The 18,117-nt window shown below is 32.3% G+C and overlaps 2 protein-coding genes across 3 annotated transcripts in view; one reads left to right on the forward strand and one right to left on the reverse strand.

Moving 5' to 3' along the window:
- fam184aa (family with sequence similarity 184 member Aa) overlaps window positions 1–10,379 on the forward strand; it is a 46,393-nt gene extending 36,014 nt beyond the window's left edge. Inside the window, exons 13-18 of one of the 2 annotated variants that reach the window (XM_073827102.1) lie at window positions 148–332; window positions 2,149–2,295; window positions 4,138–4,255; window positions 4,449–4,553; window positions 6,198–6,397; window positions 10,051–10,379. In XM_073827102.1, the coding sequence (XP_073683203.1) occupies window positions 148–332; window positions 2,149–2,295; window positions 4,138–4,255; window positions 4,449–4,553; window positions 6,198–6,397; window positions 10,051–10,132 (837 nt within the window). In that variant the 3' untranslated portion in view covers window positions 10,133–10,379. The remainder of the gene's footprint in view (window positions 1–147; window positions 333–2,148; window positions 2,296–4,137; window positions 4,256–4,448; window positions 4,554–6,197; window positions 6,398–10,050) is intronic. The other variant, XM_073827101.1, reaches the window with a different exon arrangement.
- Window positions 10,380–12,298: 1,919 nt separating this feature from the next.
- Window positions 12,299–16,140, reverse strand: pln2 (phospholamban 2). Its single transcript, XM_073827577.1, has 2 exons — window positions 16,021–16,140; window positions 12,299–13,139 (listed from the first exon to the last, which is right to left on the reverse strand). Exon 2 carries the CDS (start codon window positions 13,058–13,060, stop codon window positions 12,902–12,904), a length of 159 nt encoding a protein of 52 aa, XP_073683678.1. The 5' UTR covers window positions 13,061–13,139; window positions 16,021–16,140; the 3' UTR covers window positions 12,299–12,901.
- Between the last annotated feature and the right edge of the window lie 1,977 nt (window positions 16,141–18,117).

Genomic DNA, 18,117 nt, shown 5'->3' on the forward strand with positions numbered 1-18,117 from the left:
AAAAGCTTCTAATGCTTTTTTAAGCGAATCATTCCAATGCAATGACATTATGAAAAAGGCATTTTCCGCCTCGTTTAAACACACAGTCATCCATCTGTTAAAGTTAATGCATATATGTTTTAACATTTGTGTGGATTGCCTCTCCAGGAACAAGACCTCCTAGAGCGTATATCTGACCTGAGGCAGGAGGTGAGCTGCAGGAAGAACCGGATCGCTGATCTGGACCATGAAATCCATTCGCTCAATGAGACCATCAACACCTTGACCAAGGAACTTGAGCTCAAAGGGAAGGAAGTCCTGCGGGTGCGCAGTGAAGCCAATCTGCATATCAGGTACCAACTTATTAACATATGTGACCCTGGACAACAAAACCAGTCATAAGGGTCAATTTTTGAAATTGAGATTTATACTTAATCTGAAAGCTAAATAAATAAGCTTTCCATTAATGTATAGTTTGTTAGGATTGGGCAATATGTGTCCAAATGAAGTTCTTAGCAATGCATGTTACTAATGAAAAAATTAAGTTTTGGGAAATTTATAAAATATCTTCATGAAACATGATCTTTACTGAATATCCCACTGATTTTTGGCATAGAGGAAAAGACTTGTTTTGTGGTCCAGGGTCACATATGTGAGGATATTTTTTTTGAGTGTGTTTTAACTTATAGAACCTATTCGACTGCCAGTTATGTGACTCTTTTTCCCACATCACTTCTTGTCTTTTCTCTCTCTATTTCTGTCATTAAAATGCCAGAAAGCCCAGAAACATTAAGAAACAGGAAATTGCGGTGCTCACAGTAATACTTAAATGTTAAGGGTAGAGTACGAGCGGTGAACATTACCGTTATCCTGGTTGTTTAAAACCTTTATTTTATGCAAAAAAAGGGCAACTGACATCCTGTGCGTGTTTAGAATCTTTTTGGCTTTCATGAGCTATTAAATTATAACATCCTAAAGGTCAGTCTAGTTGAACCAGAAGCTAATTTAATGTGAGAAGGAAGCAGACGGAGCTATTTCCCACACAGAAGCCCCACAGCCTTCAGGCAGAGCTCTGTGATTCAGTATCATCTCAGCTGCATTCCTCTGTTTCAGTGATATAAATGCGTCAAGGTCAGTGGAGGTGTCTGCCAGATATATACAAACCAATTTCATTTGCTTTCATTCAAAAGAGCTAATTTGTGGCAAATGAAAAGGGATCATATTCTTTGGGGGACTGAGGGAATTTGTTCTAATAAATAAGTGAGCTTGTGTGCCTCAGAGCGAAATAAATTTGAATGTGTTTGTTGTCCAGAGCATTTGCTCTGTTTGTTGACACCACACTCTTAAAGAGAACCCCGGGTATTAAGATTTGTATGGCTTAGTAGTAAAACTTAAATGTTTCTTACTGAAATATGTAGTTGAAATACATATTTCATGGATATCGATTGAAATCCAAGCTGAGAAACTTCTTTAGTGCCTGGGGTGTCATGACAAGCTTATATCCTGCCAGGATGGCATCTAGCGTTTCTTGTCTCTGCCGTTTGTAAGCTTTTTTAGTAGCTGTGGTCTACTAAAAGCCTGAAAGACATCAGGACTAAAGTGGAGAGAACAAAGACTCGGGTCTTTAGGAAGTTTTATTTGTCCACAGGCATCTTCTCATTCTTTGCTCCTTTTTTTTATCACTAGGAAGAGCAGTGAAGACTTACATCACTTCTGTTGTTGCACTTTGTCTGAAAATTACAACCAAAAGCTGCACAATGTGGCATTGTATTAGTATTTTATTTACAGAGTTGTTTTGCGGCAACAACAGGTAGTGGCAATAGCTCACTAAGTGCAGCCATTTCATATCATTGAAATAATGGCACCTCCATAGTTTAAAATATGTATAAAATTATTAAGTCTTTAATGGGTTTTCTGCTACATATTTTAGTAAGAGATTTATGTTACATTAAGCCATGCAAGTCTTCATAACTGGGGTTTCCTTTAAAAAAAAAATAATTTCTTAGTGTGGAGAACATTTTAATGCAACTTTTTGTGCAATGGAAAGATTCTATGGATGTGAAAGGTTCTTCATGGAACCATAGATGCCAATAAGGAACCTTTATTTTTAAGAGTGTATGTAAATGGCCAAACTGTTTTGCATATGTTAAATGATTTTATTTTATGCAGGGCTCATGAACAGGATCTCTCTAAGCGCCTCGAGAGGGAGATTGATGAGCTGAACGCCTCTCATAACAGAGAGACCCAGATCATGCTGTCAGATTTCAACAAAGCTCAGGAGCTGCTAAAAGACAAGATCTCTGCTCTGCAGATTCTGTGAGTCCCTTTATCTCACTTAAAGATTGAATATCAGATTGAATTGAATATCAAAACACATCATTTTAATGTAATATCCTTCTGAATATTTCAGAGGACAGCTAGATGAATCACATTAGTTCTGTTTCAAAACCTAGTGCCTTGATGTCTACCACAGTGTACTTATACATAGGTCTTCTAAGGCTAAAATAGTACCTTGAATGTAATTACAGTAAGTATTGCAGTAGAGTCTGATGTTAGCATGTCGCTTAGCGAACAAAATTATATAACGCATATATATTAGGTGAAACTGTTAATTCAGTGGAACTATTTTAACAATTTTTGTTGGCCTTCTTCAATGCACATTTTCACTGAGGTTGTTGCAATGCATTCTAGGATTGTATTAAATGTGAAGGATATTTGTGATTCTGCCTAAAGGAGTGTTCACATTGACTGCAATTTGAAGCAGGAAAGTTGACAAAAGTATTTCATTTTTGGTGATAATTGACGGTTTGAAACAGCATATGTGACAGAGATGGCTAGCAATGAGAATTAACAAAAAGGGTTTATTTTACGATTAATCAAGAAGTCTTGGAAGAACATTTACTAGCAACCAATAGTATGGCAGATTGGTTTTTTTAATTAGATTTTTAAAATTTCAAATTAAAAGCATGCAAATGCTTCACTGAAATGAAAACAAAGTAAAATATAAATATTTGACAAATAACGTCTAAAAATAAAAAAAACTCTAAAATAAAAATAAGTTAAACAACTGCTAGAACTAAAACTGAGATAAAAGCCAGTTAAAGCTAAAAAAAAATAACACAATAACAAAAGCATAAAAAATTTCTAACACTTAAAAAAACCTGAAAAGATAATACATTTTTATATTATAATAAAAAATGTTTACTGTACACTGCCAGTCAAAAGTATTTGAACAGTAAGATTTTTAATGTTTTTAAAGAAGTCTCTTTTGCTCACCAAGCCTACATTTATTTGTTCCAAAGTACAGCAAAAACAGTACAATTTTCGAAATATTTTTACTTTTTAAACAAATGTTTTGTATTTGAATATATTTTAAAATGTAATTTATTCCTGTGGTTTCAAAGCTGAATTTTTTGCATCATTACTCCAGTCACACTATCCTTCAGAAATCATTCTAATATGCTGATTTGCTGCTAAAAATGTATTATTATTATTATTATTATTATTATTATTATTATTATTATGATGATGATGATGATGAAAACAGCTGAGTAGAATTTTTTCAGGTTTTTTTATGAATAGAAAGTTGAGAAGGACAGCTTTTTTCTGAAATAGTAATCTTTTATAACATTATAAATGTCTTTATCATCCCTTTTGATCAATTTAAAGCATCCTTGCTTTATGTATTGTATAATTTCTATAATTTAATAATAGACTGCAAGCTTTTGAATGGTATAGTGTATAATTTTACAAAAGCTCCTGAAAAAGAATCCTGAAAAATATACTTGGCTGTTTTAAATATTATTATTAATAATAATAATAATAATAATAATAAAAATAAAAATAATAAAATCAGCATATTAGAATGATTTCTGAAGGATCATGTGACACTTAAGACTGGATTAATGATGCTGAAAATTTAGCTTTGATCACAAGAATAAATTACTTTTTGAAATATATTCAAATAGGAACCAGTTATATTAAATAGTAAAAATATTTCACAGTATTACTGCTTTTGCTGTATTTTAAATCAAATAAATGCAGGCTTGCTGAGCAAAAAAGAAGAGAGTTCGTGTTGACTATTTCGCAGGTTTTATGACAGAGCCATTGTTTTTACTGCAGTATAATCGTTAATGTGTATCTGTGTGGGTTGAGCAGGTTGGAAGGTACGGAGGAGAAATTCAGAAATAGAGAAAGCCGACCAGAGGACCTCCAGGTGATTGCTGAGCTCAGAGAAATGGTGTCCGAGAGAGAAGCCCTGGTTAAGAAGCTTGTGGTAAGTATACACAGCAATGGTTTGTAGAGGTGCAGCATCCCGTTAAAAGTGATATGTGTACTACTGTAATTCTACATCGTTTTTTTTTTTTTTTTGTCCCAAAGCATTACACATCTTCAGACAAAAGTCAATATCAGTTCATTGATTTTTCTGCACAGGGCCTTTCGGTCTGACTGTGCCTCCTTTGTTCCAGGATGACAAGAAGTTTTATCAACTGGAGCTGGTGAATCGAGAGCCTGGATTCAACAAGGTGTTCAACACCAATCCCAATGTCGGGGTCATAAACCCCCTTATAAAGGTTAGAGAGATGCAGCCACACTGATCAAAGAGTACCTCTGAAGTCCACATAAATCGGATTTGATTTGATAGTATAAAAAGCACAAACCATAAACCTTTTTAAAAGCACTCCATCTGTACAGTTCATGGAATCCATGAATATAATAAAAGAATACTTCAAAGGTTATGCCTTATGGGAAGTGTGTTTTACAGAGGTACCGCTGGAATGGGATGTTCTGCAGAGGCTATTAATAGCCTCCCACTGTTTCTTTAGTTGGTCTAACCTTTTCTTTCTGTTGCATAAGTTGTGTTCGTGCGGTTGTCATTGTCTGTGTCTTATATCCATGTTCAAACATCAAGTTCTACCCTGCTTTCCAAATCATAAGTTCTGTTCCAAAACCTAATGTGCTGCCTAAATAGGAATGAAATCTCAAAAGTGACCCATATGGTGCACATAATGTAGGAATGTGTCAACTGGAAGACATTTTCACTCACTGATGCTCCAGAAGGAATTAATAGCATTAATTGCCGGTGGGTGAAAAGTTTTGAACAGAATGAAGATGTGTACATTTTTGCCTAAATATCATATTTTTTCATTCAGTACTGCCCTTCAGAAGCTACTGAAGATACTTGCATATTTCCCAGAAGACAAAATAAGTAACATTTACCCTGGTCTTCAAATTCAAAAAATGTTCACCCCCTTGCTCTTAGTGTATTGTGTTTCCTTCTGGAGCATCAGTGAGTGTTTGAACCTTCTGTAATAGTTGCATATGAGTCCCTCAGCAGTCCTCAGTGTGAAAAGATGGATCTCAAAATCATACAGTCATTGTTGGAAAGGGTTCAAGTAGACAAAAATGCAGAAAAACCAAAGAATTTATGGGATCTGAAGGATTTTTCTGAAGAACAGCAGGCAGTTTAACTGTTCGGGACAAACAAGGGACTCATGAACAACTGTCCCTAAAGAAAAAAAAACACAGCTGTGGATCATTCGATAACAACAGTATAAGAATCAAGTGTATGTAAACTTTTGAACGGGGTCATTTTTATAATTTATTAACTAACTATAACTATTACTTTCTCTAGTGAACTATATATGTAAATGTCTTTTATGTGAAATATCTCATTCAGGTCGGTACTAAAATAAAAAATAACGTATTTTGTATGATCCTTCTTATTTTGTTAAATTAATTAACATTTTGCAGGTGTAAACTTTAACTTGACTTTAACTGTATAGTACAGAAACACAAGCATGAATATTATGCTCTTCAATGTTAGATAAGCATTGGGTGATATAGTACATTTTTTATTTGATTGGACAATTTTGAATTTAATGAAATAAAAATGTATTTTTTTCACCTTTTTTTCTTACTTTTGGCACATACTTAAGCCATTTGGTGGAAATATAAAGAATACATGCTGTCGTAACTTTTTATAAATAATTTAATAACAAAATATTAGAAAATATAGATATTTTGCCCTTTGAAACATGCATTCCTGTAACGGCCAGCTCACTAGGTTTTGTAACAGAGCTATAATCTGTCATATCTGTCCCCTGTCCACATTCAAAATGATGTTCATTACCTTGTCATCGTTTAGCTTGAAGCTACAGTTCGCCATCACCTCCGACTTCCCACAATCCCTTTCTGTGTTTGTCCTTTTAATGTAGCATAAGAGTAGAAAACCTGCGAACAGTTTCACCAGCTCTCCGAACCTAAGCGTTGTTGCGGCGGAAGGGATGGCGGGCGGCTCGCTTGCGCCTGCTTGCCTAGAGTCTGTCCCCAACTCCCCCATTCACCACCATGAGCTCAGGTCTAACAAACCTCCGCCCCCTCCAACCCCTCCGCCCCAGGCCGACTCCACCCGGAGGTGAGATTGTCCGAGACGTCCTTGTCCTCACAAGAGACATGCTTAAAACCACAGAACTGTCTTGCCATTGGTCGGATCACACGGTCTCAGTGCTAACGGTAGAAAAACCGTCAGTCTGTCTGTTGATTGGACGTTTTGATACGAGAACACGGCCATGTGTGTCCCAGTGAAACTGTGGGTATGCTCGTCTCACTCTTTAATGCATCTTGCCGGCGAACGGCACACATTAAAAAATGTTTGTATTTCATGCTACTTTGATGTGCATGATAAATTGTACGTAGCAATGTCCTTAAATCGGACTGAAAGTTCACCTAAACAGTGTGTGATCACACAATGGCATTGGAATGCCAATGCGAGCATGCAGTTGATGTCATCACATATCATCACATAGCAATCAGGAGTATGGCTCCGCCCATTAGCCGTACTCCGCCCTTCACATTTCATGCATTTGTTGTTTTGTGGTTTTAAAATGAGCTATTCAAATGAGCAGCAGCTATTTCTGGTGAAGCTCAAGCTCAGGGACATGTTGTACGCCGCTTTGGCCTGGAAGATAATATTAGACCATTTCTGATAGAGGGGCATATTTTATTTATTATTTAAAAGGAAAAAGTTCAGCATGGTGCCTGTGATTTCATTTGATGCTTGAACAACGAGGGCAGCTTCTTATTGGTTAAGAGACACTGCACTGCGTGCTGCGGTAGTTACAGACAACCATTTTTAGGATCATTCCTACTGTCACCGAAAAAGCAAAGGTTACTTGACTATAGTAATGACTGCTATAGGGAAATAGTGAAAATACACATGTACAGTGGCCACAAAAAATATTATGAATTGGATGTGCTGCTAACGTTTCACTGAATGTAATTACAGATACTTAAAATATTTAAATATCTACCAATTTTTCCTTATTATTAACTTTACTTTTCTAAAATAGTCTGTGCAATTACTTTTAACCAAAAGTTGAGGTAATTTTAACTGATATTTGCACATTTGGTGCTTGGTAAAAGCAAGAAGATCTGTAAGAAATATTTGTGACCCTGAACCACAAAACCAGTCTTAAATAGTATTTTTGTAGCAATATCCAATATCTAATTATCTATTTTTCTTTTATGCCAAAAATATATGGAATATTAAGTAAAGATAATGTTCCATGAATACATTTTGTACATTTGCTACCGTAACTATATAAAAAATCTTAATTTTTGATTTGTAAATTGCATTGCTAAGAACTTTATTTGGAAAACTTTAAAGGCAATTTTCTCAATATTTTATTTTATTTTTTGCACCCTTAGATTCAAGATTTTCAAATAGTTGTATCTCGACCAAATATTGTCCTATCATAACAAACCATATATCAATGCTTATTTATTTAGCTTTCAGATGATGTATAAATGTCTATTTCAAAAAATGTTACCTTATTTTGTGGTCCAGGGTCACATTTTAGCTTTTTATTGCTTAGGATCACATCAGATTTATTTGTTGTGTGTAATCTGTTGGAGAAAAATTGTATAGTATTACTTTAAAACAATTTTTACTATTTTTTTAACTATTTTTTGTCAATTTTTTATATAAATAATAAATCATTTTAAATACATTTTAAATAATATATTATTATTATATAATTTAAAAAAAAACTTGATATGTGTACTGCGTTAGGCTAAATGAGCCTTGTCATAGCACTTGCATGTTATTGCTCTTTTATTGTTTTTGATTGCTTCCATTGTCCTCTTTTGTAAGTCGCTTTGGATAAAAGCATATGCTAATGTCTAAATGTAACTATAAATTATTACAAAGATTCAGCAATTCGCACATTGAACTAAAAATAATTTATATATTTTCAACTTCTAAGTATCTAACCAACATACATTTACTTAGGATCAGAGGTGGACAGCAGTGAAGTATTTTTTACTCTGTTTTAAAAGTAATTTTCAAGTGTCTGTACTTTATCAGTGTTTTTCTTTAGAAAACTTTACTTTCCAGAATTCCAAAGCATAATATTGTATTTTTTTTTACCACACTTATGTTTAATATTAAATATAATTCAATACTTAATTACTTTCTTACTTTTACTCAGGTAAAAGTAATTCAAAGATTTACTTGAGTACAAAAAAGTACTACATTTTTTATGTTCTTAAGTATTAAAGGTAAAAAAAAATAAAGTACAGATACTTTTGACATTTTCTTGAGTAAAGTAAAAATACTTCTGCTTAGGATGCAAAATAAGTCTCGTTTTCAGAGGAACTAAACAAAAGTAAATACGTTTAAGGTTAAAGCAAGAACAAACATCTGTTAGTGGGGTGTGAAAAACTTGTTTTCCCTTTGAATTAAGTTGATTTTTCTAAGCCATTGGCTGATGTTTGCTCGTTTACTTATAAGCTCACTTCATTTTGATTAAACAGGACTTCTTATCTTAATTAATTTTGCTTCTTAAGTAAATGAATCTTGATTTTAAGAAACTTTAGACAAGTGGTCTGGAAAAATAGACAAAAATACTGATGAAGAACATCGCTTTTTTGCAGTGTCTTCAGAAGGATACAGTGAAAGTTATTTCCATAGGGAGCAGAGCTATTCAAATCATAAAATGAATTAAAAACTAATGGAGATCTGTTGGAAGTTGTATTTTTAACTTCTGAAGCATTGCTAATACAAAGCATTTACATTTGGATTCAATTTATTTCTTGATTTTGCCTTAAAAGGTCTTTATTAAATTTAGCTTCATAAAACTTGCAGAAACCCTTAACTTCATTCTTTTCATTTGAAATGAGCCTTCGAGTAGCATCCCCTTACAACAAAGCTGATATAAATACATTTAGGGTGTGTTCACACTTAGGTTCGTTTGGTTTATTTGGTCTGGACCTAAAAGGAAAATTATACATTTGGTCCTGATCCGCTTAGCGTTCACACTGGCATTTTTAAGTGAACTTAAAGATACCCAACCTAAAGGCATAGTGATACGTTCAAAACCTGATTGGTTGGGTTGAGTGATGTATATTTTGTGACGGGAAAAAAAATTGAGTCAACTTAAAATAATTTGTTACCTGGTTAACTCAAAAAAAGTGTAGTCAACTTGAAATGTTAAGTTGTACAAAGTGACAACCTAAAATTTTAAGTTGAATCAACTCAAATATCTAAAGCAGCAACAAATAGTTTTTTTTTTTTTTTTTGTCATTAATTCTTGTTTTTGGTTCGTTTAGAAGTATTTGGTCCGTGTTGCGTTCATATTTAGTTTGTTTGGAAGCAGACCGAGACCCATCTTTTTAGTGATCTCAGTCCGCTTGTTTGGTGTGCTCCAGGGTTCGGATGGCAGCATTCACACTTACTCAAATGAACAGAGCAATCGCACCAGAGTTTGTTTTAATCGAACCAAACATGACAAGTGTGAACACACTTAGTTTCATTTTTAAGCAGTATATCTGTTGTTTTATCATTTAAACCCTGCTTTTGTGAAATATTTCAGGTTTCTTTAACATAAATTCCACTTCTAATCTACTGCAATGTTATTTTTTTGTGGCCACTGTTCATTTTTTAGATATCATCATGCAATAATGTAGCAACTTAATAAGGAAGTGTTTGATTAGGATGTGCAAATTCTTTTTCTTTTGATGTTGCTGCAGAGTAATTGGTTGTGTTTGACTTCTCTGTGTTTTGTGCAGCCCTCGTAAGACTGAGGATTCAACTGTAGCACCAAAAGAACAGCAACCACAAGAGCTATTTTCACAGTACTTCTCCTTTTAAATTTTTCAAGACACTCAACTGAAGAGCATGTGAAACTGCAGTTTTCAATAGCCCATTCGTCTGTTCTTGATATCTCACTGTGAGTTTGTTATTTTCCCTTTTGATATGGGCATTTACTTGATTTAAAAAATGAGATGCACATTCATTTCATATATTATTCATAAATATGTCTTTTCTGGATGGACTAAAACTGTTGGAATACCAATGTCTTGCCAGTTTTGAAATAAATTGCACAGACACTTACATATATATTTGTATTATATTGTCTTCCTACAAACTATAAACCACCAGTTGCGAAAAAATAAATAAAATTAATAAATAAAACATTTATATCTTAAATCTATACTTTATGAGCATGGTAAAACATGACGCTGGACTACAAAACCAGTCATAAGTGTCAATTTTTGGAAATTGAGATTCTAAAAGCTGAATAAATAAGCGTCCATTGATGTATGGTTTGTTAGGATAGGACAATATTTGCCCGAGATTTGATTATTTGATCTGAGGGTGCAAAAAAATCGAAATATTGAGAAAATCATTTTTAAAGTTGTCCAAATTAAGTTCTTAGCAATGCATAATACTAATCATGAATTAAGTTTTGATATATTTACGGTAGGAAATTGACAAAATATCTTGATGGAACGTAATCTTTACATAATATCCTAATAATTTTTGTCATAAAAGAAAAATATAATTTTGACCCATAAAATGTATTTTTGCCTATTGCTACAAATATACCCATGTTATTTATGACTGGTTTTGTGGTCAAGGGTCACAAATGACTGCATGTCTTTAAAAAAGAAAAAGTTTATATTATATTAAATATTCTGTCAGTATTTACTCACCCTCATGTCACTGCCCATAAAAAAACAACAAATGTGTTTTAACCACTGTTTATAGGGACCACAAGCTGTCAAATTTGGCCAAATGCATTATATTTGCATTATATTGCATGACATTTTAAGTCTTTGAACTAGTCTGAAAACAATTGGTGTAGAAATCATTTTCACTCAGAAATTCATGATTACAAAGAAACGGTAAGTAATTGAATTAATTATTAATTTTCATGTACAATGTGCTCCAATAATTATTGTTTTTTACAACTTTGTATAAACTATAAAAAATAGATTAAATACATATGTATGTGTATTTTATTCAAAAAGTACATTTTTCTTCAACACTAAGCCTATAAGTGAGACTTCTGGTTCATTTTCCTATTCAAATAAGGAGAAGAAAAACAATGTGCAGTAAATGGTAAAACTGTTTGCACTACAAACCAGTGTGTTCATAATTATGATAATACATTAAAATAATAGGTTAAAGGAGTAGTTCACTTTCAAAACAAAAATGTACAGATAATGTACTCACCCCCTTGTCATCCAAGATGTTCATGTCTTTCTTCAGTCGTAAAGAAATGGTGTTTTTTTTGGAAAACATTTCAGGATTTCTCTCCATATAATGGACTTCTATGGTGCCCCCGAGTTTGAACTTCCAAAATGCAGTTTAAATGCAGCTTCAAAGGGCTCTAAATGATCCCAGCCCAGGAAGAAGGGTCTTATCTAGCGAAACGATTGGTTATTTTCTAAAAACATTTACAACTTGTATACTTTTTAATCTAAAAAGCTTGTCTTGTCGCATTTGAGGTTAAAAAGTATATAAATTGTCTTTTTTTTTTTTTTTTTTTTTTAGAAAATAACCCATCGTTTTGCTGGATAAGACCCTTCTTTCCTCGGCTGTGATGGTTCTCTCCATTATGGAGAGAAATCCTGAAATGTTTTACTCAAAAAACATAATTTCCTTACGACTGAGGAAAGACAGACATGAACATCTTGGATGACAAGAGGCTGAGTACATTATCTGTAAATTTTTGTTCTGAAAGTGAACTACTCCTTTAACTCACACAATATCAAGAGCTGTACAGTAAAAATGAAGAGAGGATGAGACCGGAAGCCAGATCCATAAAATTTATAAATGGCTGCAGCCACTCTTAGGGGAAGTAAAGAGGTAATGAGAAAGGACTTGTTTTATTTAGAATTTTCATTTGTAGCTTAACTATCTCTTTAAATGCACTTTAAGTACGTTTTATGGCTTTCCGTGACCTGAACAGGATCCACACATGGGTTATTTCTTCGTAGTTTTGTTTAAAAAACTCAGTCAGTTGGAACATTTAAAACAAACGAAATCTTTATTGGTCGTCTACATTTAAAAACATCCTTAAATTACCCATTTTAGCTCCCTTTCTCTCTCGAATCATGTTCACAGGAAGTGTAAACGGACATTAATTTGTTAAGCATTCAAGCGTAATTTACCTCAGTGCCAACATGCTCTGTTCCTGTCAATAATATACTTTTTCTGGGACTGACCTATCAATTTTGCATTTCGACACAACAGTTGCGTGATAATTGGGAGGATATTTACATAAATGACTTTTAGGAGCTACTTTTGCCAGATGTTAATCATTTCATGTTAATTCTGCTTTTGCGAAGTACACCAGGTGACTTTTTCGTTCTGTGAGGTCTGTATTCACATACAAAACATCTTTTTTTTACCTAACATACAATTTTGTATGTTTTAGATATATCCCAATACAAAACACATTAACAAAATTAGACTCAAACATCAAAAAATATGCGTATTGTTGTAAGAAGAAGGCAACAAACGCCCTTTAACATGTGTTGCATCGTAGGTTGGACATTTTTAATTCCCCTTAAAACTGTCCGAGATCTTGCGCAGCGCATTTTGCGATTGGCCGGTTGTCGTCTTTTGGTGTCACATGAGCAAGACGATGATGTAGATTAACAGCAGGCAGATGAGGATGAGGGAGAAGTTGATGATGAGATCTTGCATGTTACGTTTGGTTTGCGGGTTCACTTCGATGTTGGACGCCCTCCTCATGGCTGAGCGCGTCATGTGTTGCACCCTCTCCATCCTGACGAAGACTGCGGACTAGTGGCAGTGAGAGGAAGGGACGGATGGAGATGGTGGTGCTGTTGCGTCCTTGTGGTGCCTTATGGTGAAAATGAGAGAAATTATACTATTTTAAGATCATGACAAGTCTTAGAAATAAAAGCGCAACAGGTGATCACACTTGGAAGTATTTATAGTAAATCTCTACTGATCTGATATGGGCGGATCAGTCTTTATTTAACCCTCTGATGTGTGTTGCCCACTACAGTGGACTGCATTTTTTAACCTTTCTGGTTGTGATGTTGCACCCTTACTCATAATTCTGTCACTGCCATATTGTTTTTGTATTTATGACAACGTAAATCAAAATGGCGGATGAAAGTGATGCATCAAGTACTACTGAAATATTTTCTACTATTTGCTTTTGCAATAGAGTGATGTACAACACTCTCAAAATACATAATTTTGGGTAAATATAGAACAAATTAATAGATTAATTTGATAAATAAATAACATTTAAATACAAATAAATAAATACAATGCATAATAAATAAAACAACAAATAAAGCTGTTTTCCCCCTGTAGGATAAATGTTTATTTCATTTATACTATTTATGTTGTTATTACATTACATTATGTAATATATTGTATTAATATAATATATATTTTACCTTATTCATGAATGCACAATATATATTATAATGCATATATAATTTTTACATTTATTAAATTATATATTTAAATTATATATTATATTTTAATTATATATATATATATATATATATATATATATATATATATATATATAATTTATATTATTATTATATTTAATTTATTTAATTAATCTAAATAAATAAATGCGTATACCATTATTTATTTATTTTGCTGAATTTATTCTTAAAAGATCCAAATAAAGAATTCTGGTTAGTAGTAAAAATAAATAATAAATAAATAAGCTTATGTTGTTGTTTTTTTACAATTATTATTTAATTATTATCAAATTACATTTATATAATATATTTTATTATTATTATTATTATTATTATTATTATTATTTAAAACATTTAATTTATTTTACTATATTTATAAATGCAGTATATATACTGCATATATTTTTATTTATTAAATTATATATTAAATTAAAAATATATATGCATAAACAAATCTATTATTATATTTATAAATGCACTATATATATATATATATATATATATATATAAATGCATATATTTAATTTCTTAAATTATATATTATACTTTATTTATACTAATTCTAAATAAATAACTACTGTATTTGTTTTTTTATTTATTTACTTACTTACAAGTTAAACATGAATGAATGAATGAATTTTTAAAGATCCAAATAAAATTTTGAGGAGTAGTACAAATAAATAATAATATTATATATTTAATAACATTTATATTTTATATTCTATTTTAAAATTGAACTTGAACTATAATTATAAATGCACAATATTTTATTTATTTATTAAATGATCTTACATTTTATGTATAAAAAAATCTAAATAAATAAATACTGTTTTTTTTTATTATTTAAAACATAAAGCAATTTTTCCTTTCCTTCCTGATTTAATAATTATATAATTCATAAAATTGTAATTAATTTTTATAATAAAAACGTAATTTGCTATATTTATAAATTCACTATATATACACATATATATTTATTTATTTATTTATGCATATGAAATGTAATGCATTTGATTTATTTATTAAATTATATATTATACATTATAACAATCTAAATAAATAAATACTGTCTTTATCTAAAACATACTTTAATAATAACAACAACAGGAATCTGACAATCAAATGTATTATTTCATTCTTTTTATAGCATGCATTTGTGATGTGATTAGGATAAACACTCTGTAGCGCCACTCAAAGTTCAAAGAGTATTGACTGCCGTCCTCTTACCCTCTTTAGGGCACTCGTGTTAAAAGCTGCGAACGACATGCGCTCGTGAGTGATGGCCACTTGCACAACAGCTAAAGCTATTCTCTTATCAGCCGTCTTCAGATACTGTACATGTGCTCAGTATTTCCAGACTGCGCCAAAAGTTCACATACAGCCAGTCGAGTCATTAAAGGTCAACACAGTAGTCAACCATTGATTGTTGATATAATTTTTCAGGTCCTGGTTTCCTCATACTAAAACTTTGATGATTTTCCAAGTTAACCAAGTTAATTGGCCAATAAATAGACAAAACCTGTCTTTTACTATCTTGCTTATCTGGCCTCAGGAAAAGAGATAAGAAATTTTGGATAAGAAATTTTAGGATTGAACTAGATTTAAGTATCACTATTAGGCCCTCGAGCACAGCACTTTACTTGAGTTGCTCCGTGTGGAATGGATAAACAAACATCAGCTAGATGATAAAAATATCTCTGCAAAAGCAGAGACTTATTTACTTGATCTCAAAGGCTCCAAAAGCCAGTGTTTATCAGGGCAGGTCCTGTGATCCAGTGACAATTATAACTGCTTAGCTGTAAAGTAAACACTAGCATCTGTTATCAGGCTGTTTTGGTGTTAAATAAAAGCCTAGATTTGTCTTTTATTCCAGTTCAAAAGACTATACAATGATCTGTACTGGTTTTGCAGTAAAAATAAATAAAACAACACATTTATATCCCTGTGAACCTATGTTACAGTTTATCAAATTACCGTTTGACTTTGACCTACTGTTTTCAGTTCGTTGATTTGCATGGAAACAAATTTTATGAAAGATGGGTTTCACTGTGAAAGATGCAAATGTCCTTTTGGTGTTGTTTTCTAGACAGCTTATCCTCTGTGTCCTTCAGGTTTGATGTTTTTAATCTCTTCCACTGTTTTCTGATGTAAACCCATGCAATCTTAAGGAAATCTTTGGAAGCTTAATCTTTTCAAATTAAAGATAATATTTTGATGTTGTTTTTTTTTTCAAGTAGCGAGAATTGAATTGATTAAAAGTCTTTTTCTTACCTGTAAAATGGCAGCCGAAGAAGGAAGAAAGTCCTTTCAAATAAGGTTAAAGAGTGAAGAGTTTCCCAGCAGGAAAATGTTGGATGTAGACACACAGGCTCTCAGTGACAAGCTACAAAGTTTATAGGAGGAACTGAAAGGGGTGGGGAAAACAAACGGGAGGGCGGTAGATGCAAAGGGAACACATCCCATCTCAAGATCACAAGATAGGCCTGTTAGTATCTGCTTCTCCATCCAGTGTTTGTTTTGATGACACATGACCGATGAAGGAAGTAAATGGTGGATTGTTATTCTTCCAAACTCTAGTTTATAGTAAATAGGGAGAAGTGATATGGGAGCAGGATTGTTAGACTTTGCAGTGAAACAAAAATGTAGCCTATGTGAAATATAACAACAGAAAGAATGCAAATATGACTGTATTACAAAAAAGGCTCAAAGCATTATCACCATCTATAATTTTAAATAACTATTATATATTTATTGATTTTTTTTATCAACAGCTTTTTTCCAGTAAGTTCAAAATGCATACACTGCCAGTAACAAGTTTCTGAACAGTAAGAGCAGTAATACCGTGAAATATTTTTACTTTTTAAAACAACTGTTTTCTATTTGAATATATTTTAAAATGTAACTTATTCCTGTGATCAAAGCTACATTTTCAGTATCATTACTCCATTCTTGTGTCACACGATTCTTCAGAAATCATTGTAATATGCTGATTTGCTGTTTAAGAAACATTTTTTATTAATGTTAGCAATATTTAAAAACAATTGAGTACATTTTTTTCAGTTTTTTTTGATGAATAGAAAGATCCAAATATCTTTCTTGGAGTCAGTGTGTGTGCGTGTGTATAAATATATATATATATATATATATATATTTTTTTTTTTTTTGTTAATATTTTTATTAATTACATTTTAAATATATTCAAATAGTTATTTTAAATAGTAAAAATATTTTAAAATGGTACTGTTTCTGCTGTACTTTGGATCAAATAAATGCAGGCTTGGTGAGCAGAAGAGACTTCTTTAAAAATATTAAAAATCTTACTGTTCAAAAACTTTTGACTGGTAGTATAGTTTTAACAAAGTCCCTTTAAGGCAAGTCATGTCACTCGGCGGCCATCTTTGATACGCCTCTCGGGCATACAAGTGCAGCTCCTATCTGTTTGATTGGGGAAACATCAAATTCTCCAAAACTGTTCACCAAGCTTACGATTAAATTTCATATTTTAAATCTTCAAAGAAATCCAACAAGAACTGCCTCATAAATATGGTTCCTTGTGCTCCAATAGGGTGAAAAAACGCTTATTTTTCCGGCTAGATGAGCCAGTGCGCATGCGCAGTACTGAGCGCACGTCTAGAGCGCCGATTGTTTCTATAGCAACCGGGACTTCTAACGGCAGCTGCAGTGACGCGCTGACTTTACTAATCAACGATTGGCTCTTTCACTAAGAAGGCGGGGCTTCGCGGCCATAATGAGCGTTGCATTTTTCCTTTTTCCCCATTCAAAACTACACGAGTGAAATGTCTTGGGTATTCTATAGTCTTTGGTTTTAATAATAATTATCATTATTTTATTAAAAGGATCTAAGAAGTGGTTTTAATTCATGTATTAATTTATTAATTAAATAATCTGTTTATTTTGTTTACTTTTGTATTTAGCAACTATTCACTATTAAAGATACTTACAAAATGGACATTACCAAACTATTAATAATTACATAAATTTATATATTTAATGTATGTATAATATGTATGTTTTAATATGTATGTATATATTATTTTTATTTTATTTTATTATATTTTATTTTTGGCATCACCACTAATTAATATGTTGTCAATTTATAAAAAAATCTTAATTCAATTTTAGACCTATATGGTCTTCATATCAGAATTACAGTATGTATGAAACAGATTTACAAGAAAAATATGTACCTAATCACCTGCAATTTTGTTTTTTATTCACATTGTTAATTTGGGGCAGCTGTGGCCTAATGGTTAGAGAGTCGGACTTGTAACCCAAAGGTTGCAGGTTCGAGTCTCAGGTCCGGCAGGGATTGTGGGGGGAGTGAATTACCAGCGCTCTCTCCACCCT

The sequence above is a fragment of the Garra rufa genome, chromosome 21 (assembly GCF_049309525.1).
Source record: "Garra rufa chromosome 21, GarRuf1.0, whole genome shotgun sequence".
NCBI lineage: Eukaryota > Metazoa > Chordata > Actinopteri > Cypriniformes > Cyprinidae > Garra > Garra rufa.